At 33.6% G+C, this 27,896-nt stretch overlaps 6 protein-coding genes and 1 pseudogene across 6 annotated transcripts; 3 read left to right on the plus strand and 4 right to left on the minus strand.

Moving 5' to 3' along the window:
- Positions 1-2,152: 2,152 nt before the first annotated feature.
- On the plus strand, positions 2,153-2,559 carry LOC132922955 (histone H4). Its single transcript, XM_060986705.1, has one exon. The coding sequence runs from the start codon at positions 2,199-2,201 to the stop codon at positions 2,508-2,510; it is 312 nt and encodes a 103-aa protein (XP_060842688.1). The 5' UTR covers positions 2,153-2,198; the 3' UTR covers positions 2,511-2,559.
- Positions 2,560-3,574: 1,015 nt separating this feature from the next.
- Positions 3,575-4,051, minus strand: LOC132922946 (histone H2A). The gene has a single exon (XM_060986695.1). It carries the CDS (start codon positions 4,003-4,005, stop codon positions 3,628-3,630), a length of 378 nt encoding a protein of 125 aa, XP_060842678.1. The 5' UTR covers positions 4,006-4,051; the 3' UTR covers positions 3,575-3,627.
- A 7,923-nt stretch (positions 4,052-11,974) lies between these two features.
- Positions 11,975-12,646, plus strand: LOC132922925 (histone H1A, sperm-like; annotated as a pseudogene).
- A 2,529-nt stretch (positions 12,647-15,175) lies between these two features.
- Positions 15,176-15,641, minus strand: LOC132922937 (histone H2B-like). The gene has a single exon (XM_060986686.1). It carries the CDS (start codon positions 15,595-15,597, stop codon positions 15,217-15,219), a length of 381 nt encoding a protein of 126 aa, XP_060842669.1. The 5' UTR covers positions 15,598-15,641; the 3' UTR covers positions 15,176-15,216.
- Positions 15,642-15,973: 332 nt separating this feature from the next.
- On the plus strand, positions 15,974-16,425 carry LOC132922945 (histone H2A-like). Its single transcript, XM_060986694.1, has one exon. The coding sequence runs from the start codon at positions 16,010-16,012 to the stop codon at positions 16,385-16,387; it is 378 nt and encodes a 125-aa protein (XP_060842677.1). The 5' UTR covers positions 15,974-16,009; the 3' UTR covers positions 16,388-16,425.
- Positions 16,426-19,311: 2,886 nt separating this feature from the next.
- On the minus strand, positions 19,312-19,727 carry LOC132922952 (histone H4). The gene has a single exon (XM_060986702.1). The coding sequence runs from the start codon at positions 19,671-19,673 to the stop codon at positions 19,362-19,364; it is 312 nt and encodes a 103-aa protein (XP_060842685.1). The 5' UTR covers positions 19,674-19,727; the 3' UTR covers positions 19,312-19,361.
- A 1,523-nt stretch (positions 19,728-21,250) lies between these two features.
- LOC132921226 (uncharacterized) lies at positions 21,251-22,065 on the minus strand. The gene is made up of 2 exons (XM_060984119.1): positions 21,977-22,065; positions 21,251-21,888 (listed from the first exon to the last, which is right to left on the minus strand). Exon 2 carries the CDS (start codon positions 21,842-21,844, stop codon positions 21,374-21,376), a length of 471 nt encoding a protein of 156 aa, XP_060840102.1. The 5' UTR covers positions 21,845-21,888; positions 21,977-22,065; the 3' UTR covers positions 21,251-21,373.
- Between the last annotated feature and the right edge of the window lie 5,831 nt (positions 22,066-27,896).

The following is a 27,896-nucleotide window of genomic DNA, read 5'->3' on the forward strand; positions in this document are numbered from 1 at the left end:
ATTTCCTTAAACATAGCTCATACCTATCCACCTAAACCTCAATACGCAACAAATTGGGAAACATTCGCGGAAGAAATGGGAAATCTATCATTTACCTTCCCAAAAATCAATAAAACAAGTCAGATTGATGGACTGATTACTCAACTGTCGTCATGCATTTCAGATAAACTGGAAAAATGCTCAGCTTTATTCTCAGCTCAAGATAGGAAAAATGATCTGCCACAATTTATTCAAAATCACATTAGGAAAAAACGGACATTAAGAGCGGCCTGGCAAAGGTCCAGAGACCCAACTATAAAAAAGGTCTTGAACAAGCAAACTACACTAGTCAGAGATCTGCTGCAATCACATAGGGAAAATGAATGGACAACATTTCTAGGATCAATAGAAAACAACGCTCAAGGATGGTCAAAGCTTTACAAATTGAATAGAAGACTTCTTCGAAAAATGCCTCCAGTGCATCCGCTTCAAGATGGCGATAACAACCTTCAATTTGACCCTGAATCCAAAGCCAACCTTTTTGCAATAACAATGGAAGAACAGTTTAAAACTCTAGATAGTCACTCCTGGGTCGACGAAGTAGTTCGAGAATCCTTAAAACAGCACGATGAGGCAATATACAAAAAATCAATATTTTTCTCTCCTGGAGAAGTACTTGAAACAATACGAAGACTTCCAAATAAAAGTTCTCCGGGACTTGACAATATTTCCAACTGCGCATTAAAACATGGTGGGAAAAAACTCGCATACCATCTTTGCCAAATATTCAATGCCTGCGTCAGGTACGAATACTTTCCCAAGGCGTGGAAAGAAGCAGCAATCATAATGTTACCAAAACCGGGTAAAGACCCCAAAGAGCCGTCAAATCATAGACCGATCTCTCTTCTAAATACAATGGGCAAAACACTAGAAAAACTTCTTTTAACAAGATTAAAAATATATATCATGCCTAAAATCCGTCCAGAACAACACGGCTTCAGAGCAGAACACAGCACGACCACGCAACTGATAAATATATTAGATATAGTAACCAACAAACTCAATATTAGGCAAAAAACAGTGGCTACCTTCCTGGACATACAGAAAGCCTTTGATAAAGTCTGGCATGAAGGCTTATTATTCAAGTTACTAGCCATGGACGTGCCACATCAACTTATCAACATCATTAGATCGTTCCTCCAAGACAGAACATTCAAAGTAAAAATAGGTGACACACTTTCAGCCTCAAGAAAAATAAGTGCAGGCGTCCCTCAGGGATCATGTCTTTCTCCGCATCTATTTTCTATCTACATTAATGACATGCCACTAGATAAAGAAGCCAACATTGCTCTCTTTGCGGATGATACAGTATTCTACGCCACCGGCGCAACGATCAATGCAGCAATAAAAAGAGTACAAAGACAAATTGACCTTGCTATTCCTTGGTTCAAACAATGGAAAATAACATTAAATCCATCCAAAACAAAAGCAATCATGTTCAGTAAAAAACCATTCTACCAAGCCAAAACACTACATTTTGGAAATACTCAGATAAAATGGTCAATTAAAGTTAAATATCTGGGAGTAACTATCGACTCTAAACTAAATTTTGTCAACCACATTAAAACCACGCTACATAAAGCATCTGGGGTAAAATTCTCACTATTTCCTCTCATTAATAAGTTTAGTCCGCTTCCTCTCAAAACAAAACTATACATATATAATATGTATATAAGACCAATAATTATGTATGCCTCTTCAGTGTGGTCATCAAATTTATCCAATTCAAGTTGGCAGAAACTTGAAACATTCCAATCTAAAGTTTTAAGATTGATAACGGGAAGCGACTGGTACGTGTCAAATCACACGATAAGATCGTCACTGAACATGCTATCAATCAAGGACACTGTAAACAAAGAGAAAAATGCAACAGCTCATAAGATACAAAATTCAAATTACGATCATATATCATTCATATTCAATAGAAAAAGCCACAAAGAATTATTCAAAAAAAGACCACTTAGTATATAAACACAAGCACTAAAAATCAATAAACATTTCATAAGCACAACGTAAATCTCTCTGGCAGAAGCAAAAGCTTGAAACAGAGTAAAAGAATACAAAGCAAAGCAAAGCAAAGTACCCGGTGCATCAGTTAACGTTCCGTGTTCAAAGCAGCAGCTCTTCAAGTAATCAACTAGAAACTACATAAAATCAACATGACCGGACGCGGTAAAGGAGGAAAAGGTCTTGGTAAAGGAGGAGCCAAACGTCATCGTAAAGTACTCCGTGACAACATCCAGGGAATCACCAAGCCCGCCATTCGTCGGTTAGCTCGTCGTGGTGGAGTGAAGCGTATCTCCGGTTTGATATACGAAGAGACCCGCGGTGTTTTAAAAGTGTTCCTGGAAAACGTAATCCGTGATGCCGTAACATACACTGAGCACGCCAAAAGGAAGACAGTCACCGCCATGGATGTCGTATACGCCCTCAAACGCCAAGGTCGTACCTTGTACGGTTTCGGAGGTTAATACTCATGCACACACACATACAATACATCTGATAAAAAGGCCCTTTTCAGGGCCACCAATTTCAACTGCTAATCTTATTTTCGTTCTATATGACATCCGATTGTTACCAACCTATATGAAATGTTTTTGCTACAACTCTCGAACAGAAAATCATTTATGGTAAGTAAACACACGGATATAGTCTACTGTGTAGTCACTCTTTTTCAACTCTGAAAATAGTGTAATTTAACGATTGTATTTTTGTAGTGTATCACGAATATACTCGTTAGGGTTGCTAACAAGTTTTATTTTTTCATGATACACGAATGTTTCTCATTTATTTTTTTCTAACTAATATAAATAAAAAGTTAAGATAACTATACAAATAGTTTTAATAGTGTTACATAATATTTGTGATTATGATTTCAGTAATTTTGTTAATTTTTATAAAAGATTTACATTACGTTTTAGTCATCGTTTTATCCATCTCTACAAATAGGACTAAAACAATTTGTAACCGTCAATTACCAAAAGCATTTTATTCTTCTCACTCGTCATTTGCTCCACACTGAACGGATAAAGTATGACTGACCAGCAAATAATCATATTATTATATTGTACTTATTGTTGTTATTTAATCCAAATGTATAATATCGGATCTTAACCCGTCGTTGGTGTAGTTAAATTTTGACATCGTTAGTGTCGTGTTAGCGTTTCGCTCACCTAATATAATACACGTGTGAGCATACAGGGTACTGACAAATGTCAATACTAGACTGCTATAGTAAACAATAAAATAACAAGATAATAAACTGAAAATAAAAACAGTATAATTATAAAATAAGGCGATCAGTGACGGGCGAGTACAACGTTAATACCGATATAAAAATTTAACTATTCCGTACCAAATTAAGAAAATTGTATTTATTAGTTATAACTCAAACCATCCGTGTGCGGTTAAAAAATAGAACCGTTATGAACACCGATGATTGTACGATATGCTTTTAAATGTATTATGAAGGGTGGTGAGTAAATTACCGTTTAGGTGGTGTGCTATTTAACCGAATAATTACTGAATTGATGGCCCTGAAAAGGGCCTTTTTATTAAGGGATGGTTTTTGAGTGGTAAACAAACAAATTAGACTTTCTTCTCGGTCTTTTTCGGTAAAAGAACGGCTTGGATATTGGGCAACACACCGCCTTGAGCGATTGTGACCCCGGACAACAATTTGTTCAATTCTTCGTCGTTCCTAATTGCCAATTGCAAATGTCTGGGAATGATACGAGATTTTTTGTTGTCACGGGCAGCGTTACCGGCCAATTCCAATACTTCAGCTGCCAAATACTCCATGACGGCGGCCAGGTATACCGGTGCTCCGGCTCCGACACGCTCGGCGTAGTTTCCTTTTCTCAACAGACGATGGATACGACCGACTGGGAACTGGAGTCCAGCACGGGACGACCTGGTCTTGGATTTACCTCCCTTCGATTTGCCTGCTTTGCCTCTTCCGCTCATGGTTGTATATTCGTGAGACGACTGCTACAACGATTACAATGTATATTCGAATGTTGAATGGTACAATTTTTTACTTACTTACTTACTTGGTAGCACGGCTTTCGCCTATATACTATTCCAGGCTATTGCCTTTGCTAGTAGCTGTAGTAGAGATGGATTTGCTATTTTTTTTTTTTTTTTTTTTTTTTTTTTTATTATAATTTTAATTTAACTGGTTGCCTAAGGTTTTGTTCTCGGACGTTGTCTATGTCTCGAGGTATATAGAGAGGGGGAACAATTACCAATAGTTCTTATATGGTTGTAACATGAAGTAGCGATACGATGAAAAGTGGCTGAGGCATTTTTCTTAATGGTTTGTTGGATAGGAATGAATCCGACTGTGTGCAGAAGCACCGAGTTCCTTACAAAGGTCGGCTGGCCTAAAATTATCCTGATGCCTGTAGTCTGAACCGCCTCAATTTTCTTCCAAGTGGATGAGCTAATAAAGGGTGCCCATGCTTCTCCTGCGTAAGTTAAAATAGGGATAATGTACATTTTGAACAGGTTTAATTTGGTTCTAGTGGGGATTGGGCTTTTTTTGTTTAGAATTGGATATAGTAAGCCTCGAATTTGAGTAGCTTTTTTGATAATGTTGGATGTGTGGGTGGAAAAACTGAGGTTGCGGTCAATTGTTACTCCAAGATATTTGACGCTCCTAGACCAAGGGATTTGAACGTTATTTATATTGATACTTTTGATTTTTGCAGTTCCTGTACGGCCAAACAGGATTGCAGAGGTTTTTGCTTCATTTATATGGAGACGCCATTTCTTAAACCAGACTGAAGCCAGGTTAATTTGTTTTTGGAGTTGGAAAGATGCAAAACGCGCATTGTGATTTGAGCAGAAAAACATTGTGTCATCCGCAAATAAGGAGACACGAGATTTAGGAAGTGTAGGTAGGTCATTCGTATAAATATTAAAGAGCGTAGGGGAAAGACAAGAGCCTTGTGGTACGCCTGCGTTTGCCTTTCTTATTGACGAATTTCGGTTTTCAATTTTTACAGAGAAGGTTCGTTCTGAAAGGAAAGATTCTGTGATTTTGATAAGTTGTAGAGGGATATTCATGGACATCATTTTGTGGAGAAGCCCGTCGTGCCACACGCTATCAAAAGCTTTCTCAACATCGAGGAAGATAGCAGCAGTTTGAATGTTTTGGTTGAGATTTTCGCTTATTTGGTCCATAAGTTTGGTTAGTTGGAGGACAGTTGAGTGGTTTTGACGGAAGGCGAATTGCTCATCTCTTATTTTTCCAGCTAAAGATTTTTGGAGAGATTGGAGGATTAAACGTTCGTATACTTTTGAGAGTGAAGAAAGAAGAGCAATGGGTCTGTAACTTTCTGGTAGTTGATGGTTTTTGCCAGGTTTCGGGATGGAAATTATGGACGAGAGTTTCCATACGCTTGGAAAGTAGCATAGGTTGAAGCACCCGTTGATTATTTTAGTTAAGTCAAGTATTTTATTTTTGGGTAGAAACTTTAGGGCAGTATTTGTGATTTGGTCTCTGCCAGGGGCTTTGTTCTTTGCTAGCTTGGATATAAGTTTTTGGATTGACCCTGGAGTGGTGAAAATATTGGGACCAGTAAGCACTGAGTCTCTGAGGGTCGCGATGCTTTCCTTTACTTCAGGTAAATCAGGGCCCTTAAAGGTAGAAAACTGATGTTCAAGGGAATCCGCGATGATCTCAGATTTCTCTTTTGCAGAGTAGGACAAACCGTTTGGACCTAGTATTGGGTGTGCGGCTGGCTTTTTCTTTAGCAGACTCCTGTTTAGCTTGTATATAGAGTTTTCGTTTTGGTTCATGGAATCAATGTACTTGTCCCATTCGTCCTTCCTATGCGTTTTTAGCATCAGTCTAATGGTTTTGATTTTGGAATTTAGCGATCTTTTAATTTGGGGGTCACGATTTAGCTGCCATTCTCGGCGGATTCGGTTTTTTTCGTTTATTTCTTGTTGAATTTCCGCGGGAATAGCTAGGCGACGGCTGTCCCTACCGCGAGTGTATGAGCAGTTGTCGAGAGCTGAGTGGATGGAATTTGTGAATGTTTGGATGCTGATGTCAATGTTTTGCTTGGAGTTGGCAAGAAGAGCCGTGTTAGGTTTTTCTGCATTGAGTGTGTGATAAAACTTATCCCAATTGATTTGAAGGTTTGGAAGTGGGGGAGAGGTTGTGATAGGTGAGTCAGTTAATTCAAGTAGAATTGGATTGTGATCGGATGATAACTCGTTTAGGTTTGTGACGTGTACTAGGAGATGAGTGCGGATTAAAGCAATGTCTAATACGTCAGGTCTGCATTTATTGGAGCTTGGAAAGTGTGTAGGGGTGTCAGGGGCGAAGATTGCGTAGTCATTTTGTAGGAGGTGGCTATAGAGTATTGATCCAGCAGCATTTGTCTTGCGGCTGTTCCAGAGAGGATGTTTGGAGTTTAGGTCACCAGCAATAATGAAATTATCTGCACTATTGATGAGAAGATCGAGGTCCGATGTAAGTAAGGGTGACGACGGGGGTTTGTAAACCGAAGAGATGAGAGTGGTTTTATTACTAATTTTTATTAATATAGATGTAGATTGAAGTTTTGTATTTGTGTCGATTTGTTGATGGACTATTTTACGATGAACTAAGATAGCTGTGCCTCCATGGGCTGGAGAACCACGGATTTGCGGAAGGTCATTCCTGTATGTGATATAATTTGGGATCTTGATGCTTAGATTTGATTTGAGATGAGTTTCATTAAGTAGTATAATATCAGGTTTGTTAGTGTAAGTGAATGCACCGAGTTCATTAATTCTATTTGTAATGCCGTTAGCGTTCCAATGTACAATTTTTAAGCTAGAAATCATTGTTGGTTTGCGAATAGGGTAATAAAGGATTTTATAGTGGATATTAACATGGATTTGGGATCATCCGATGTGGACAGAACTGAAAGGAGATCAGTTAAAAGTTCTATTACCTGCTCGCTGTTTAGAGTCTTCTTGGACTTAGTTGCAGAGGCGTAGTCCACTTTTGTGGTATCGGCACTTTGGGATTGAATAGGTTGATCTGTAGGGTGTGAGGGGTTTGGTTGTGGATTTTTGGCTAGCTTTGCATTAGCGGCTTGGGCGAGATATGAACAACCGCGGTAATTTGTGGTAAAACCACAATTGCAACATTTTGGGTCTTGTTCGATAGTTTTGGGACATTGGCTAGCTTTGTGTTCGCCTGAGCATTTAACACATCTAAGCGGGTGGGTGCAGTTGGAGGATCCGTGGCCTATGCGTTGACAAGCGAAACACTGTGAGGGCCCTGATTTCTTATAGGTCTCGACAGAAACTTTGACATAAAATAGATCAGTAATTTCATAGATATGCTTGGATGTAAGGCTACTACCAATGATAACTAAGCAAATTGGCATTGGTTTGTTCACTGGGCCAAAGCGTTTAACAAGTTTAACGTCGAAATTTAACGACTCTAATTCACATTGAATTTCGTCTGTAGAGATGTCAGTGGGAATACCTTTTAGTACAACTTTTAATGTACGTTCATCCGGAAGTTTTGAAGTCACGAATTGGATGTTCTGTTCTAATAAAATTTTCTGGATTAGTCTGTAGTGGCTAATTTCTCGGGTTTTAATAATAATTGAGCCGTCGGAAGTTGCTTGAGCGGAGACAACTTCAGGTGAGAGTTCGCCGAGTATGATTGGAGCAGCTCTGCGCCAATCAGACGATTTATTCACAATTATGGGGGGGATACGGAAAGCAGGTTTTACAGGAGCGTTATCGGCATTTTCTTCGGACGGACTGGGTGGATGGGTTGAGTTTGTGGTTCGATTAGAAAGCGATGATGCGGATGTACTGTCTGAAAAATAAGACTCACCTGATAAGGACTCTTCATCCGGAGCAGGAGAGGCAGTTGCTGAACGCTGGCGTCCTTTTTTTACGGTAGGTTCAACAGATGGCGGAGAATTGCAGAGCCTTTTGGATTGCTTATTACGATCAACCCTAGCAGGGGATGTGCTTGCTCTTTTGGTTTTGGAGCGACCACCTCTGTGGCCTCCCATGGCTGGTGAATCTAGATTCTATATAGCGAAAATTTCCGACTGTGACTGGTTGCGTAACGGACGTGAGTACAAAACAACAGTTGCAAACGGAATAAGGTGATTGATGATACCTGGTTAACAAATGTCAATGTATTTATACGTTTCTCGGAGCGCGCACGGCCAATCGAAATGCACGTTCGCATTTCTCCCACTCTCCGATTATCGACAACGCTTCGACCAATGAGAACGACAACAATGCATCCGTTTTTTGTATAAATACTAGTGTGTTTCATTGCGGAGAACCATCAGTATTTTACAGTTTGTCTAATTATACACGACTTAATCCAAAATGGCTCGTACCAAGCAAACAGCCCGCAAGTCTACCGGAGGAAAGGCTCCCAGGAAGCAGTTGGCAACCAAAGCAGCCCGTAAGAGCGCACCAGCTACCGGAGGAGTGAAGAAACCCCATCGTTACCGTCCGGGAACCGTCGCTCTCCGTGAGATCCGTCGTTACCAAAAAAGCACCGAGCTGTTGATCCGCAAATTGCCGTTCCAACGTCTGGTGCGTGAAATCGCACAGGACTTCAAGACCGACTTGCGTTTCCAGAGCTCCGCCGTCATGGCGTTGCAGGAAGCCAGCGAAGCGTATTTGGTCGGTCTGTTCGAAGACACCAATTTGTGCGCCATTCACGCCAAACGCGTCACGATCATGCCTAAAGACATCCAACTAGCTCGTCGTATCCGCGGTGAACGTGCTTAATCATATTTGCGTCGTGACACACACCACTTATATTAAAACGGCCCTTTTCAGGGCCATCACGTATACATTATTTTTGACTCTCCCATTCTTCTTCTTATTATGTAAGTTGTGTTTAACAGTAAAGACACATGGATTTGGATAAAATTTTATTTTATAGTTTTGATTTTACATTTTTCTGGCAAGTACATCCATAGATTATTTTTTTATGAAACTAGCTGAAATGATTTGATTTTTAATGTTACATCTCATAATATTTATTGCACAATCCGTCTACATATTATACATAAAAAAAATTTATAGAAATTTCATTCATAAATTATTATTTACTATTTAAAATAATCGTCAAAATTAATTTAAATAATGAATTATGATAAAAGTAATAATTGGTTTTAAACTAATTTACATATTCTTTTTTTATAAGTTGTCTTTAAACCTAGCTGGCGATTATATTATAAAAAAAAAATAAAATGCACGAAATACCTAGGTAGGTACAATATTACACTTTCACAGAACCACATGAAAATGGGTTTGAGTAAAAAAAGTTTTAAATGTTTACAGTATCGTTTTTTTTAACTACAAAATATATATTATGAGTGTAGGTGGTACTCGACTATTATAAACAGGTATAACTATTAGAAGGCATTTTTAAAAGTTTTACCCTACTTCATGTTGAAATTATTATTTTTTTTAATAATTTTTGTGTAAACCTAAACTTTCAAACACAACATTATAATCGAATTACACAAATCATATTAATATTCAATATGTTTCATATAATGTAAAAAAATTATAAACTAGTTTACTGTTTTGAGTGTCGGTTTACACGTCATTAATTAAAAGCATAATTTTATGGGACACATAAATGTTGAAATAATAAATTTACATTAAACTAAAACATTCAATTATATTTAAATACTTTTATATATTAATCCTATTTTTCAATGTTAGGGTCCAAAACTTTTTTTTAACATACCTAGAGCTATTATATTACTCTATCATTTAAAATTGTCCATTGGAATGGATATTGGGCTATTATTTATACACAAGAGTTATTTATTAACATCAATATTTTTCTATTTTAAGTTCAAATCACTGGGTATTTTGGTGTAATTAAATTAAAATTTTTTTTGATAGAAAAAATATGCAAATATTATGTAAAAATATATTTCGATTGGTCGATACCTACGTTACTTTAAAACCGTAAACGTCAATAACATATTATATTGATATCGTCAAAATATCAGGGAGACGTAATATTATATTTCGGTGATTTTTTCCCTACAGATTTTTATTCCGTATACATTGTTCGGTATAAGTTATATCCCGCAAAAATATCCAGTTTGAATAAAAGACCGCGCTCTGTGACATTGCATTGTATCAAAAGCGATTTGTATATTTACCCATTTCATTATGATACTATAATATCGGAAGTATTATAATACAATTGAATAATATGTTAAATTATCTTTAGAATGTATACGTAATGTTTTCGTTTGTTATTAAACACTATCAACGTTGATTTAACAAAAATACCTAACCTGTGCCTACGCTTCCACCAGCAAGTCATTGAAACAGTTCAGAAATCAAAGCGCAACAGACCCTTAACCCTAGATTATATACCTAATAATTATTACTCGTGTTCAATCCCAAAACAAGGAAATATGAACATTTACAAAATGTGTTTTAAATAATTAAATTAGGCCAATCATTTTTATTTATTTATATATATACCTATTAATTAACTTCAAACGGCTTTTATAACAGCATTAAATATAGATAAAAATATTTACAAAACAAAATATTAAGGTTATAACAAATATACGTAAAAATAGTAATAATAGAATTTATACGAGTACATAATAATATACACCATACCTATTATGATGGACATCATTCTTGTTAGAGGTGCATTTTTTACAAAACTGCTACGGCCTAAAGGTATATAAAAGAAATCTTTATTACCAAGGAATGAATAATTCAATAATTAGATTGCCAACAAATAATATTTAAAAATATTCAGGACTTAAATAACAAGTAGCGACGTAAGAGCGCGGCCCAACGATTCGACTAAGTCCGGAAATCCGGTCTGCTCGTACAGTATACCGAGAGCTGTATAATATATAATACACCGAGTCTCGGGTGGACTGATGTACGGTAGAGATTTTAGGTAGTGGATCAAAAGAAGACGAATATGCGTCGCTGTAGGAAATCTTTCAGTTCTTATATTATTAATAGGTAAGTAGTACAGCTATTCAAATGTTGCGTCATTTGATATTCGACCACTTCAGATGATGGCTTAGGATTCTTGACGGTCACGGCAACGTCCTGTGCTATTATCTCTTGTCTTAGGTAATAATAAATAATAAAATACTGTATTTATATAAAAACAGTATGTATGGCATCATCAAAGTTCGTCTAAAACACGTTAAATGCTAATTAACAGAAAAATAAAATAGTGTATAGTAAAGCGGCGGCGTCGGTTTATTACACGTACAATGTATGGGCATCGAAACGATCGATGATGTAAAAATATGTTATAGTTTGTTTATTTAAAATCAAATTTCGACTTAAATCCTTTAATAGTGCATTGCTATGATTATTTTTTCAAAATATTCAAGGTAAATACGATTAATATTAGATTTATAGGTAAATTCTGCTACGTAAACATTTCAATGGTAGAAATGTAATGACGCCGTGCCCTAACAGTAACCTAAAATCCTCGATTTTGAAAAGCCACCGTTCATCGGCAAATCGTTCGATTGGCAATCTGCAAACGCTCATGTCTTGGTAAACTCGTATAAAATGTGTTTAAGAAGTTTTTGTAAATTTAAAATTGTTTTCGGTCATACGGTAGACCATTAAACGTGGTCTACGAAAACCCGGTTGGAAGTGTGGGAATAACGAGCCGTGGTGGTTTTTTGATACCGGATAGCGTCAAAGTAGCTATAGGGGATCGTTCGAAATTTAGTTGGCTTTCTGTTAAATTTAAAACCAGGCTCGTAAGACTATTTATTGTCGAGAAATCGCGGAAAATGTTTGCACAACCGCAGCCGTGTCGATGACGCGAATCACGACGGTTTACTAGTCGGTACGGTATGGTGTATATATTTACTAACCGTTTTGTTGCTCAGCATTACATTCCACTGTATTACTTCGAGTTAGTCTACTGCATTCGACATCAACTCTACCATGACAGAAACTGTCGTTCTCGCCGCTCCGGCACCAGTAGCCGCATCGCCGGCCGCGAAAAAGTCTCCTGCCAAGAAGAAGGCTGCTGCTGCTAAGGCAAAGAAGCTGCGTCTCACCCGACCACTTCCGTGATGGTCACATCAGCCATCAAAGAACTCAAGGAGAAGAAGGGTTCGTCTTTGCCAGCTATCAAAAAATACTTGGCTGCCAACTACAAAGTCGATCCCGCCAAGCTAGCGCCGTTCATCAGGAAATTTTTGAAAGCCGCCGTCGCCAACGGAACCGTCGTACAGACCAAGGGCACTGGCGCTTCTGGTCACTTCAAACTACCGGTTGCCGAAGTTAAACCGAAAAAGGCAGCTGTAGTCAAGAAGAAGAAACCAGTCGTCAAAAAAGTCAAAGCCCCTGGTGCCGTAAAGAGGAAGTCGACGTCTGCCAAGAAAGTGAAGCCCGCGTCCGGTGAACCGGCAGCTAAAAAGGTCAAAAAGGCTGTCGCCGCTAAACCTAAGGCTGTCAAACCGAAGAAATCTCCGGCCAAGGCGAAAAAACCTGCCGTCGCTGTCAAACCCAAAGCGAAGAAGATTCCTACCAAGAAAACAGCAGCGCCCAAGAAGAAGTGAATTGTGATCCGTCGATCCACTCGCTTCTCTATCACCCTTTAAAACGGTCCTTTTCAGGACCACCAATTTTTATACGCCGCCCTAAACTCTAGCTTAATTTCTATACGACATTATTGATGAACACTAATCTTTTTTTAAAAGCAGATATACAATATTGCTTTTACACTATGTATGGTATTATACCAACAAGTAGTTCCTGTGATCTAACTAATAAGTATACCAATTATTCTTAATATCAATCGTCTTCTCTTTTTTTGTTTTTAAATCAACTTTTTTTATCATCTATGTTAATTTAATGTAAATTTGTGTTGTTTATATCAGCAAGTAATATATAGAGTTCCTCACTGTACGTATAAAATTTAAAAGATTTATAAATACATACAGTTTTTTATAAAATAGATCAAGTTAAAATTGTGATACAATTCTTCAAATTCACGATCATTTATAATTATTTTATAATTGAAATTAAAAAAAAAAACATTCATAGGTACCTAACATTTGAAAATTTAATTCTTCTTGGATCCTTATATGTTATTATTTCTAAAATAATACAATTGAGGGTAAATACATAAATATTTTTATAAGTGCCTGAAGTTTTAATTTTGAAAAATATTGTTTATTTCTCGTTAATTCAAAAATGAATTTTATATTATTAATGAAATTGTGATCATTCCCTTAAAATTCAATATGACATTACTACCAATTACCAACACTGTTATTTATGGTAATATTGATAACTCATCCACTGAAAAACATGTCATTATTTTATAATTGAACAGATTTGATTGATTCATTAAGATTTAGATTCATGACTTGACTTATCAATTGAAAAAACCCGAAAAAGAACAATTTTTTAAAAATATTAAATATTATAATTTAATAGGATAATGAAAAAAATTACATTTACATGACCCGGACCCGTATGCACAGACATAGAAATTGTCTGTTTACATTGAACCCGTTAAAATTGGTCGGTATCTAATCTCCTCAAGAAAAATGACGTATAGTTTTGAAAAATATTGAAATATAAAAAGTATGTTTCTTTTGAAAAATTTCGTGTTCTTTTTGCATAAGATTATGTAAAAAAATTGAAAAATAATATATAATATCTTTCATTCTTCAACTGTGTGTAGTCTACCTAGTATATTTTTATACATTAAATTATTATATTATAAAATACAGAGTAAAATGCATTTTTATTACAACAATGTACATAATATAATTTTTTTATGATCAATTGATAAAATGTCACCAGCGACATGCTAAACATTTTTTATAGTATTACTTTTATATTTAAGATCACGTTTACGTGACATTGCGATGAGTATCTATGCTTTTCAGATATACACTCGTTGATTTGTTGACCATCATACATTAATATGTATTGTTATTAACTTACATGTCAATACTGATGAACAGCATAATACCGTTGACCGTTGTGAATAGTATAAAAAACTTCATCCTTTTTAGTCTTACGATGTACCAACAGATGTTGCGTGATCTAAATAATATGTATACCAATTATTTTTAATACTTATCTTTTCTATAATTATTGTTATTATTTACTCAAAACTTTTATCATCATGTTAAATAAAAAGTAATCTTGTGTTTGTGTATATATAATATAGTTAATAATAAAAAATATAACAATATTGTTTACGAAAGAAATACAAAAAATAAATAAATAATTATAGAATAATAAACAAAATCTCATAACACCGTTACCGAATTATAAGCATAAAGCTTGTTTTGGGGGTTATATATATTGTTTGAGTTCAGTACAAAATTAGAAGTGAGATAAAGACGTAAACAATATAATTACCAGACTAATAAACATGCATAGATAATTAATTAAAGAATATAATAATGAATTCCACGGGCAAGATACTTTAAATTATTATCAATATAAACAAATAAGAAAATAAGAAAAAGGAAAGTCAAAATCTACGATAAACGAATATAACATAATTTTAAATTCAGATATCTGTGCGCTTACCGATTACAAATTTAATACAATTCCATAACGAACAGCTACAACATCATAGTTAATGGATTAATTTTGGGTGATAAAAAAACGATACTAAATATCGCTGCCTCATTTGTATGGTTTCCACGTTGTGAATAATGTGTAAGTAAAATGTTATGCTGAAAGTTAAAAAAATAAGTTGTGCTAAGTTTTGTGTTTGTTTTTCAATTGATCGTCAAATATTCAATGAGCAATGATCTTTGAAAATGTTACGTAGATTAAATGGAATATTATGAGCAAACGGTAAAATTGTTGTAAGGTTATCAAATATAATCATTATACTAAAAATTAATAACTAGTTGTACATCCTTTGATTTCGGAGTTACCCATGAAAAAAAAAACGAATTCTAAATAGGGACTGCAATGTATGATTAAAATAATTGTAACGATAGGTTATTTATAAACATAAATACTAATATTGAATGGCAGTAGTATATAAAATACAATGACATAATGAAATTTAAAAAAAATTCTTATGGTTTACAATTTTATATTGTATGCAGTTTGAGATAGATTAGTGGCCCTGAAAAGGGCCTTTTTAAAGGGTGTTCAGTAATGAACAAATTATTTGGAACTGGTGTACTTGGTCACAGCTTTTGTTCCTTCACTGACGGCGTGCTTGGCCAATTCACCGGGCAACAAAAGTCGGACGGCGGTTTGGATCTCCCGACTGGTGATGGTCGACCGCTTGTTGTAGTGTGCCAGACGACTGGACTCGGCGGCGATACGCTCGAATAAATCGTTGACGAAACTGTTCATGATGCTCATGGCCTTCGAGGATACACCGGTGTCGGGATGTACTTGCTTCAACACTTTGTAGATGTAGATGGCGTACGATTCTTTCCTCTTTGGCTTGCGTTTCTTGTCAGATTTGGCGATGTTCTTTTGAGCCTTGCCAGACGATTTCTTCATCGCCTTTCCTGCGGATTTACCTCCTGGAGCCATGGTTGATAATTCTTAAAAGGGGTGCTGTTAATGACGTACAAATCAAACACATTTGATGTCAACCGTCTGAAAACGACCGTATATATTAGTAACTCAAGGATGACACGTCATACGGTCATTGGCTAAATTCTGTTAGGTATGACGGAACAAAAAGAACCCACAGCGTTACGTGTTTAATAAAAATAATAGTTTCTCCCCGAAAAAACATTATCAAAATGATGATAGAAAACAACATCGTTTAGTAGCAGTTGCAGATCAAACGGAGTCAAGTAACATCGTCATAACGTTTCAAATTGTCCAATCGCAGCACTGTTTTCTACATTTTTGCTATATAAGGGTCCCTACCGTTAGTTTTTATTCATCATTCAGTGTTCGAATTTGATACAATACAGTCAAGCATTCACAACTAACCATGAGCGGAAGAGGCAAAGCTGGAAAATCGAAGGGAGGTAAATCCAAGACCAGGTCGGTCCGTGCCGGACTACAGTTCCCGGTCGGTCGTATCCATCGTCTGTTGAGAAAAGGCAACTACGCCGAACGCGTCGGAGCCGGAGCACCGGTTTACTTGGCCGCCGTCATGGAGTATTTGGCAGCTGAAGTTTTGGAATTGGCCGGTAACGCTGCCCGCGATAACAAGAAATCTCGTATCATTCCCAGACATTTGCAATTGGCAATCAGAAACGACGAAGAATTGAACAAATTGTTGTCCGGTGTCACAATCGCTCAAGGCGGTGTGTTGCCCAACATCCAAGCCGTTCTCTTACCCAAAAAGACCGAAAAAAAAGTCTAATCACTACAACCCCTCCCCCCCTAGACAACTTATAAAACGGCCCTTTTCAGGGCCACCAATTTATTTAATCTTCCTTTTTTCGCTTATACTTTAAGAACGCATACACTTTTATATATTTGATGGTTCCTAACATACCAGAATTAGATGTTGAATACAATAATTAGTGGGAATGTTTTCTATTAGTCTATACTCCATGCTATTACGAGTACTTTGGATGTTATAACCACAAATAATAATTGTATTACTAACAATATAAAGTTTAACATTTTAAAATTCGTATTAAAACGTTTAAGTGCATCTTCATTTTTAATCCTAGAATAGGACTTGTTCGATTTGCATTAAATAATAAATGCATATAATATGCACCCAACTATCAGACTAACTCAATACGCATTAACTACTGCATGTAAATGTGGTAATTGTATTTAAACTGTTATTGAGCTTAATTTTATTTTCGCACAGAATAATGTTTCGAACGTTCATCATCGTAACAAGTTGTATAAAATACTAATAGGTAGTACAGTGTATAGGTTTATTTTCTCCCGATATAATAAGAGCTCACTTAGTAAAAGGTAGGTCCATACATAATGTATTATTATAATATTCTTATAACATCAATAAAGTGATCTAATACCAATTAGCTGAAACAAAGTAGTGTATTCCATCAAAACTATAAAATTACCATTATCAATTAGATAGAGAAAATGCCTTCCGTACATTTTTTTAGTCTCAATCCATAATATGTGATAAATATTTCAGTGATTTCTTATTAATCATAATGAGTAATAAACCTACCGCTCAGTTATTTTTCAATTATTATAAATTCGCGGTATAGTTTAATAAACATATAAAAAAATATTCGAATTTACTTACAGTGATGTTTAATTATATTCTAATTAGTGATGGGAACAATCGAGAGAAATTACTCGAAATACTCGATTGTTAGATTTCATCGTTTATTTCGATTGTTTTGAAAACTCTCGAGTGATTCACTCGGTATCGAAATCAGCTGAAATAATCGAATTATAAAATTACTCAGCGAGTGATTTATTCGAAATTAAATCGACTATGTCTAAACATAAATTGATTGAGATAAAATTAGTATTTACTACTTACTAGGTTATTAATTTATTATTTATTATAATAAAGTAAAATTTACTAATACCTATCCTATTCAATTAAATTTTGGGCACTTCTCGCTCTCTTTTTAAGTATTTATTATAGAATAATTTCATAATCATTATCATTCATTAAGTACATCAATTTATAATTTTTCCTATTCAATTTTTTATGGTATTTAATAATTTTGAATATCTCGATATGAAACACATCATGTATAAACCTATTAAGTATTAGTAGTAAATAGTACAGAGAAGGAGAACTAACATATTACATTATAACTTATATTATTTATATTTTATAAAAATTAAACATTATAGAATTTATTAGTCTATGAATAAAGATATTCCATACAATATATATGGGGCATGGGTACACGCGTTTATAATAATAGAATATACGCATTGAATAACGAAATAAAAATATTATGTAGATACTATAAATAATATACTATATACATACAAAATATCTATTATCTAGATTATGGATTTTAATTGTTTATTTTTATTTTCTTAAATTTCTTTCCTTCATTTGGTCTGATATGCACGTGCCAGTTGCTAGTTTCTACTTCGTATAATTTACATTTTTTAACTAATATAATAATATATTATATAATATAGTATATATTAGTAAATACCATACAATATTCTTATATTTGTATTGTATTGCATTGAATATCACATTCTTAGTAGGTAAGTATCTATAATATAATTAATTGGATAAATACGATTTATTGGTTTTTTTATTTAAAATATTATATTAATTTGTCTAAGTAGTAAGTTCCCTATATGTTCTCTACATGTTTTCGCATTTTTATATATAATATAGATCACCAGTTTCTACTTATTTTTTAAAAAAATGCGACCTGGTAATAGGCAAATTCAAGATCAAAGTAGCTCGTTGTGGCAACATTTTGATACAAAATTAGCACAAGTGACAACTACAGCTACGCCAAGTGTAATGGTTACAATGATGATGCGCCAATATTTGGAAATGCCACATTTGGAAAGGACCAAAAATCCATTAGAGTTTTGGAAAAAATATAAATTAACATTTCCCGAGTTATATAAAATAAGTATGAAATATTTATGTGTTCCCGCTACGTCAGTCTACGTCATCTGAACGAGTCTTTTCTAAAACGGGTCAGATAACAAATGACCGCCGAAACAGACTCTCGCCAAAAAACTTGGACTATATAATCTTTTTAAATAGCAATTTAAATTTGTTTTAAATTCTGAGACAAATTATGTTGTTTTACAAGTCGTACATTTTTTTTTTATTCCAATGAAATACTTTAGTACCTGCATAGATATTTTAAATAAAAATAATAAATAAAATTGTATTAAAAATCGTGTTTTTTTTTTATTACTTTATGAATTAAAAATAATATTATACATTTTTACAATTATATAATTAAGATTTATAAATTTATAATATTGAAAAACTAATTATACCCATGTTGTTGTAAACTTTTCTATATTTATTTAATAAAATGTCAAATAGGTAATACTGGTAATAGTATTACTAGTATTAATTAGTAATTAATTGTAATAGCTAATAGTCTAACGAGTAGTAAGTATTAAATAACGTGAATTGTATTCATTGTCGAGTAACTGATTACTAGTAGTGAGTGTAATGAAATACTAAATTGACCGAGAGATTTTTTCGAGTGAATCCCTCGATTGTTCCCATCACTAATTCTAATAGTTTAAAAAATTCATTCACCAATACAAAAATTATTTATGACAAATTTGGACTCTTAGAGTTTACTGCGCGTGTAGTTGATTATGTGCAAAAGTAGTGGCCCTGAAAAGGGCCTTTTTATATAGCGTATGCAAATCGCGGCTGAAACATATTAACCTCCGAAACCGTACAAGGTACGCCCTTGACGTTTGAGGGCGTACACGACGTCCATGGCGGTGACTGTCTTCCTCTTGGCGTGCTCAGTGTATGTTACGGCATCACGGATTACGTTTTCCAGGAACACTTTTAAAACACCGCGGGTCTCTTCGTAGATCAAACCGGAGATACGCTTCACTCCACCACGACGAGCTAACCGACGAATGGCGGGCTTGGTGATTCCCTGGATGTTGTCACGGAGTACTTTACGATGACGTTTGGCTCCTCCTTTACCAAGACCTTTTCCTCCTTTACCGCGTCCGGTCATGTTGATTTTATGTAGTTTCTAGCTTACTGTTGAACGACTGGCTGCTTGAAACGCTGAACGTTAACTGATACCTGGTTAACAAATGTGAATGTATTTATGCGTTTCACGGAGCACGCGCGGCCAATCGAAATGCTCAATTTGATTTCTCCCACTTACCGATTATCAACAACGCCATCGACCAATGGGGACGACAGATACGAATCCGTTTTGTGTATAAATACTAGTGTGTTTCGTACGAGTAACCATCAACATTTTAGTCCGTCTATTAAACAACCAAATCCAAAATGGCTCGTACCAAGCAAACAGCACGTAAATCTACCGGAGGAAAGGCTCCCAGGAAGCAGTTGGCAACCAAAGCCGCTCGTAAGAGCGCACCCGCCACCGGAGGAGTGAAGAAACCCCATCGTTACCGTCCGGGAACCGTCGCTCTCCGTGAAATCCGTCGTTACCAAAAGAGCACCGAACTGTTGATCCGCAAATTGCCGTTCCAACGTCTGGTGCGTGAAATCGCCCAGGACTTCAAGACCGATTTGCGTTTCCAGAGCTCCGCCGTCATGGCGTTGCAGGAAGCCAGCGAAGCGTATTTGGTCGGTCTGTTCGAAGACACCAACTTGTGCGCCATCCACGCCAAACGCGTCACTATCATGCCAAAGGATATCCAATTGGCCCGTCGTATCCGCGGAGAACGTGCCTAATCTCATTTTGGTCCATTTCCACAACTTTATTAAAACGGCCCTTTTCAGGGCCACCAATTGAATCTACGACATGTTAGCCGCTGTAACCCCTCACCCTCTGTCTCTATAGAGTTTACAATCAAATAAGTTCGTAAGTCATCACAAATTGTGTCAATAATTGTAGTGTTACCTGTTTCATCATCACACATGTTATTTTTCACTATATTATAAACATTAAACAACCATTATAATTTTGTTTTAATTATTTACATACTTTTTGATAAGCACTAGAGATGGGATTTTCAACTCAATATCATGAGTCAGTTCACTCAAATGAGTCGACTCGGGGAGTCAACTCCCAATTTCCATTGACTCCTATTAACTCCAAGTTATCAATTCATTAAATTAAACAACTCTCGTATGACAATTCGTTTAAGAGTTACTTCAGAGTAATAGATTATTAATCACTAAATATATGAACTATTGATTTATAAAATTTATGAAGACCTTATTCAATATTAATTTTTTATTTACTAAATTATTTTAATTGTTTAATGCAATACAATAATATGTCATATACTTGTGTATTTACTATTTAGTATGCCGTCAATCAGGGTGACTTGGAACGATTTTGACCTTTTAACTACTGTAATACATTCATTATTGATAATTAGGTTCTGTAAAAAATCATGCAGTGTCGCACACCTCCAAGGAATAGATTAAGTAAAAAAAAAATAAAGTTTTTGAGTAAATTAAGATAAAAAAAAAATAAAAAGTGCTTGTTCCAAGTCACCTGGGGTGTTGGGTGACTTGGAACATACATTTTTTCAAATGCAGATTGCATTTAATGATTTGTGGAAGGTCACTTGGAACTCTACAATTATTTTTAAAAAAAAAAAAGTGTTTAAAACCATATTTTTATTAATTTAAAAACAATTTAACATTTTTTTAAAACTGTTTATTACAAAATAATACTTTTTCTTATAAGTTGCAGTCTTTGCTCACAAAATAAATTTAACAAACATATTAATAATTGATAGTAGTTCTTGAGACAGCAGCTCGTGATCTTTTGATATTCTCGGAAAGTCTAGGTTTCAAAAGACCAGAATGTCTGGATACAAAACGTGTGTACCAATCATCGCCAGGTTTATTGTTTTTAAATATTTTTATTTTTCGGCCGGAACGATCTAAGTATGACTTGATCAATCTCTTAACTTCTTCCCTATCAAAAGGGTAACCCCAATCAGATGCAAATAATATTGTTTCTACAATATTACCTTCTTCAGTGGAAGTTAAAGCTGTTTGGCCACCGTGGGGATTAAGATTTAGTTGGTTTTTTTTCCTACTTAAAGTGCTTATTGGTATTCCATACTTATCAGAAGCCTGTCGGTAAGTCAATCTATAATTTCGGATTTCGTTCAATGCATTATCTAAAGTTTCTTCAGAAAAATTTCGGTAAGTACGACTGCCGGGTGTTCGTTTATAATAGTTCGGCATGTTCCAAGTCACCCAATTATTTTTTACGGAAAATAAAACCAACCCTGAAAAATGTAAATAATATTATTTCCTAATTCTACTTAACAATTAACACTAATAACACATTAGGAATTCACTAAAAAATAACAATACCTTGAATTTTGAAGCTGAAATACCACTTTTGCAGCTCTTAATTAAGGAGTTGAAAATTTGGATTTTTTTTATTAAATTATGGTTGAATCACATGGCTTATTGATAAGAGATAACACATTTTCGATGATAATGAAACGTTTACAAAACGTTCCGAAAAATATTGCTGTGGAGGCAGAATTTTATTTCCCTTATCTAGTATAAAATTAAACGCTGTTATCAAAAAAAAACACAATTGTTCCAAGTCACCTCCCAGTTACAAGTCACCCGGTTTGACGGTGTATATTGTTTTTTTCATAAATTATATTTTGTGGACAAAAACAACGAAATGGACAGTGTTGAGTTTATCTAGATAAATATTCTTTTATCTTATATCTTATCTAGATAAATAGAAAATATTGATTTACATAGTTATCTAAGATAAAAATCACCATTATCTAGATAAATTTATCCAGATAATTTAATTAATTGAACGGGTTTTATTTATTATATGTAGATAGGTAGACAAATAATAAGTAGGTACTAGGTAGGTAGTTTTTACTAATAAGTAATAGCTATCGACATTTTTGATAAAATAATATTATTTAGTATTTTAATCATTCTTATAGCTACGGAGAACGGAAAGTATCGGCTATCGAGTATAATATTATTATGAAGATAGTTGGTATTAAAATAATTGTAAATTATGTCAGTTATAGGTTTTCAGTTTATTTATAATGCGTATACACTATACACTATACTACGCTATACACTTACAATATATTTTTGGATTTCGGCATAGTTTAATCAATTCTGAGCATTATTATACATGAAATATTAATATAGACGTACCTATTAGCAAATACTATATTCTGACAATACGGGACAAACAATGATAGGTAATAGTAGGCGACATAGCCCCCTGAAAATACCATAGACTTGGTCTACGGAAAATACTCGCATGACTTATATATATATTACAATCCTATAGATATATAGAGCGCGTTCATAACCGGTTTAGGTGGTGTATATATGCCACGTGTAAGCATATAAATATTATACTATAATGTACAATTTATAATTAAAATCTATAAAGGTCGCCACACACCGCATGTAAAATTGTTTTGTCTTGGCGGTGCCGCCGTGGTGGCGGTAATTTCTGAGTTTGTGACCACCTTCATTTTGCCGCTACTGCGTCCAGCGGTAATCCCCACCACTGCAGTGTGTGGGAACCTTTAGGGGATTCGATGGTCGATAATTAAAAAATTGTAGTTTTTAAATTTTTGTTGAAGTTAATATCAAAAAATTAAAAATGTGGGAAAGTCGATTTCAAGTAATTTGACGACAAATTCAAATCTGTTTTTATAATTCTTATCGCTTCACTATATCCATCGGTACGTTTGGGAAAAAACAGCTAATATCCTATGTAACGCGTGCATTAAACAAAGAAAGACTATAACGGTATCGAGAATCCCCATGGATACCCAGAAATAATACCCACCAGAGTAACAGACCGCACTACGGCAGTTCAGGATAACATTTATATAAAAATAACTCAAAATAATCTGATTGTACAAAAATATTGCGTAGTAACTAATAATATTATCATTGATTATAAATACTATAATTATTTATATAATCAATGATGTTATAAACATAAATGGTAGGAGTATCTAGTAGACCTATTGGCTATTAGACTACGTCCCAAAAATATCAACAAACTGAAAGTAGCAACTAATCTGAAATAATTTTATTATAGTCGTACAAGTGTACCACTACCTCGTGCCTGTGCCCTTTGCGACATATTATAATATATTTTATTAAGTAATATATTGAAAGTCAACTCGCTGTACGCGTGTTATTTTTAAAGTTTAATAATTGAATACAGTCGAGTCTGTGATTAAGTATTTTTTACCATGCGGAGATTTCTAGTATCGACTGTTGATAAAAATGACGCAAGTCAGTTTAAAAAACAACGTCTTCAAGAGGAAGAAGAAGATGATCCTGGTCAAAATAATATCATTCAAGAACAAGATCTATCGAAGTTATCTGAAGAACCTTTTATTAATAAATCATACTTATTAGATGGGCAATTTTTTACTGTTGTTAAAGAAGATGGATCAAAATTGACTGCACAATGTAAAAATTGTTCCAAAATCATTCAAGGACAAAAACTATCAACAGGAAACTTCTTAAGTCACATAAAAGTAACTACCTAATAATTAAGTTTATTAAATATACAATTATTGTACCATTATCATACTCGTATTATTTTAATTTTAAATGCAATAAATATACCGAACGGGAATAAATATTCATGATTTGAAATTTTTAGTACAAACATAAATCATTGATTCCAAAAGTTGAAGAGGCTCGAAAAAATGCAAAGAAATCTATGGTAACATCAATAACCCATACAGAAGTACAGGGCAAAAGATCTACTAAACTATCAAAACAACAGGTAAATTGTACCTATAATTAAATCTAGTTAGGTATTACTTATTATAAACTAAAATAATTGCCAAATATTTATATCATAGACCTGATATTATTATCACCTAACAAAAGTACCAATATTATTATATTAATTCATATCATAGTTATTATTTTTTGTAATGATTTTTCACATATTATGTATATTGTATAACTTAATTTTATTAATTTAATTCTGTTATGAACTCTCACTTCCCATGGTTTGAAGTAACCAACTAAATTTTGGTTTAGTTGCGCCATTGGGTACAATATTAGGATCAAATTTATCAATAACAATATTATGTATTAGGTATATAAGTAACAATTAAAATTTAAATTCTATGTGATTAATTTATAATATAGTTTACTATTATTTTACAAAAACACAGTTTTTTGAATAAAAAGGTTCACAGATTAGTTGACCCATTGAAGACAAATTATCAAAGCTGGGCACTAGCTTAAATATATAGTATATACTATATAGTTAGTTTTAATTCATATTAACTTTGTAACTTAACTAGTTGAATTTAATGTGTAAAATAATCTAATCTAACTCGTTAAAAATAATAAGTAACTAGTTATTTTTGTATTTTTTTTTAAATTTATTTGAATGTTTCAATTTCTTATTTTGTTGTATTCTAATGACCGATATTCCAAGAAATTAAGGGTATTACCTACCTATTTGTTACATTTGATATAATTATCAGTTGACAGTTCAATTTATTTTTTCATTCATCACCAATAATTCAAGTTAGTTACCTACCCACCTACTAAGTAATTAATTTATATTATACATTACATTTGATAAAGTGGTTTTTTTAATTTATATTTTAAACTAAAAAAAAAAAAACTAACTTCTATCTGACTAAGTTAGAAATTTGGTACCTAAATTTCAGAAACTAACTTATATTCTAACTTGGTTACTTTTTATATTAAATTAACTTAACTTTAACTAGTTGAAAAAAGTGACTAACTTGCCCAGCTTTGCAAATTGTAAAACTAAAAAACTAAAGTATTATGTTATAGTTACTATAATACTATAATATAGTATATGATATTAAGTGTTTTTAAATTAATTGTTCTACAATTTATTAATTTTCACTTATTTTAGGTGAAAAGTATTGTATTTGAATACATCATTCAAGAAATGAGACCCCTCATTTGCTGTGAAAAGACTGCTTTTCGAAGACTAGTCATGGAATTATCTGGAATAACTGATTCATCATTACTTCCAAATCGAAGACAGTTGGCTAATGATTTGAAAATAAGGTATTCAACATATATAAATATGATGACCGAAAACAGAGTTATATTTGTATGACAGCAGACATCTGGAGTACAAATAATAAAAGTTATATGGGCATGACTTGTCACTATATTGATGAAATCACATATAAACGTCATTCATATGTTCTTGGTTGCCGAAGGATAATAGGGACTCATAATTTTCTAGCCATCGCCAAGGTCATAACAGAAGTAATGGATACATACTGTATAATCAACTCAAAAGTCACTCATATAATTACAGACAACGCAAGTAACTTTGGTAAATGTTTTTGCACCTTCTCAAGTTTGATTACTTCTTCAGATCATTCAACAACAAATTATGACATTGGAAATTTAAATTCTGATGAATCTGGTAGTGATACTATAGTTGATAATTCAGACTCTGAATCTGCAAACGGAGACGAGAATATCGAAAGAATTGATGTTGGTTCAATTTTTTATAATCAAGAAGTCCAAGAGCAAGAACATGATAATAGTTATTGTTTACCCAAACATATTACTTGTGTAGCTCATTCGTTGAACTTAATTGCTACTACTGATATTTCTAAAATTTCAGATGAAACCTATATCAGATTATCAACAAAAACTTTTAACAAACTACAAGCATTCTGGAACTTATTAAGTAGAAGTACCATGGCATCTGATAAAGTAGTAGAACATTGCAATTGTAAATTTCCTATTCCTGTTGTGACAAGGTGGAACTCAAAATACAATGCTATTAAAAAAATTTTGGAATATAAGAAAAAAATAGTTACATTATTTGATATTTTCAAGTTGAATACACTTAAAGGTAATGAATGGGTATTTTTAGAGGAGTATTGCTTATTGTTAGAGCCATTAGCAAATTCTCTTGATAAGCTACAAGGCGAAAAACATAATTATTTAGGGTATGTTGCGCCCACATTAATAGTACTAAGAAAACTATTAATTCAATCAACCAATTTAAAGCACTGTCGACCATTATGTTTATCATTAATAAATTCCTTAGAAAAAAGATTTAATTATGTATTTGATCTTAGTGATTCAAAAAGTAAGCCATATATTATTGCATCTATAAGTCACCCCAAGTTTAAGCTATCTTGGGTTCCAGTTAGGTATACAAAGTTGTGTAAAAACATTTTTTTAAATGAATGCGAGACAATAAGTACCACAATTGAAAATAAATCATCTGGGTCCACTGACAATGAAGATAGCGATAGTGATGGATTCTTCAATAGTTTATCTGAACGTTCAACAATAAACATTTGTACAAATACACAGTCTCAAGACTATGATTCAACTGATGATAATACAAGAATATCAAATGCTGCTAGTGTTCAGGCATTTACATTTTTGAATTCAAAGACAAAAGAGCTGGTGTTGCTTGATAAATTTAACATTGTCAAACAAGTTTTATTAAAATACAATACAACATTACCTTCATCAGCTCCAGTTGAACGGCTATTTAGCGGGGCCATACAGGTCTTAACCCCAAGACGTAACCGATTAAAAGACAAGACATTTGAAATGCTCTTATGTTGCAGATCTCAAAAATGAAATTTTTTTTTACATTTATTATGTTTTTATTTTGTTACAAATTATAATACGCCAAGATAGCCTAATTTCTTTTCCTGAATTATGAGTCAGATAGGTACCTATAATTTTATATTTATTTGAGTTATTAATAAACAAGTATTGTAAACTGGAACATTTCAACTGTTATTTACTTTACACATATCAATATTAATTAATATGCTAATTAATTACAATAAATACACATAAATTATTACATTGTATATTTTATAAGAAATGAATGCCATAAACCAATATAAAAAAATACAACGAAATGGAACACTACAAGGTAGCATAAATAGCTGTTTTATTTTAAATATAAAAATTTTAAAATAATGTTTTTAAAAATTAGAATAACCATTGTACCAAACTACTAATATATACTAAAATGCTGATCTCAAAAAATAATTTAATATATATAGTACACTCCTAGTTGCATAGTGACACGATATAACATGTCAAGTCTTGTTGCAGTAAGGAGACTAATATGATATGATGGAATAAAATTGTCAATAACATTGACTTAAATTGTCACATCTTAATTGGTAATCGTCTTGTATTCTTGTTAAGTTTATTGGCGTGCTCAAAGTTACTGTTTCAAAATTATAATATTCTTTTTCAATTATAATATTTA

This window comes from Rhopalosiphum padi, chromosome 2 (genome assembly GCF_020882245.1).
Source record: "Rhopalosiphum padi isolate XX-2018 chromosome 2, ASM2088224v1, whole genome shotgun sequence".
NCBI lineage: Eukaryota > Metazoa > Arthropoda > Insecta > Hemiptera > Aphididae > Rhopalosiphum > Rhopalosiphum padi.

Excerpts from the sequence above, each read along its gene's own strand:
- LOC132922955 (XM_060986705.1), top strand. The coding sequence starts at position 2,199 with ATGACCGGACGCGGTAAAGGAGGAAAAGGTCTTGGTAAAGGAGGAGCC.
- LOC132922946 (XM_060986695.1), bottom strand. The coding sequence starts at position 4,005 with ATGAGCGGAAGAGGCAAAGCAGGCAAATCGAAGGGAGGTAAATCCAAG.
- LOC132922937 (XM_060986686.1), bottom strand. The coding sequence starts at position 15,597 with ATGGCTCCAGGAGGTAAATCCGCAGGAAAGGCGATGAAGAAATCGTCT.
- LOC132922945 (XM_060986694.1), top strand. The coding sequence starts at position 16,010 with ATGAGCGGAAGAGGCAAAGCTGGAAAATCGAAGGGAGGTAAATCCAAG.
- LOC132922952 (XM_060986702.1), bottom strand. The coding sequence starts at position 19,673 with ATGACCGGACGCGGTAAAGGAGGAAAAGGTCTTGGTAAAGGAGGAGCC.
- LOC132921226 (XM_060984119.1), bottom strand. The coding sequence starts at position 21,844 with ATGCCGAACTATTATAAACGAACACCCGGCAGTCGTACTTACCGAAAT.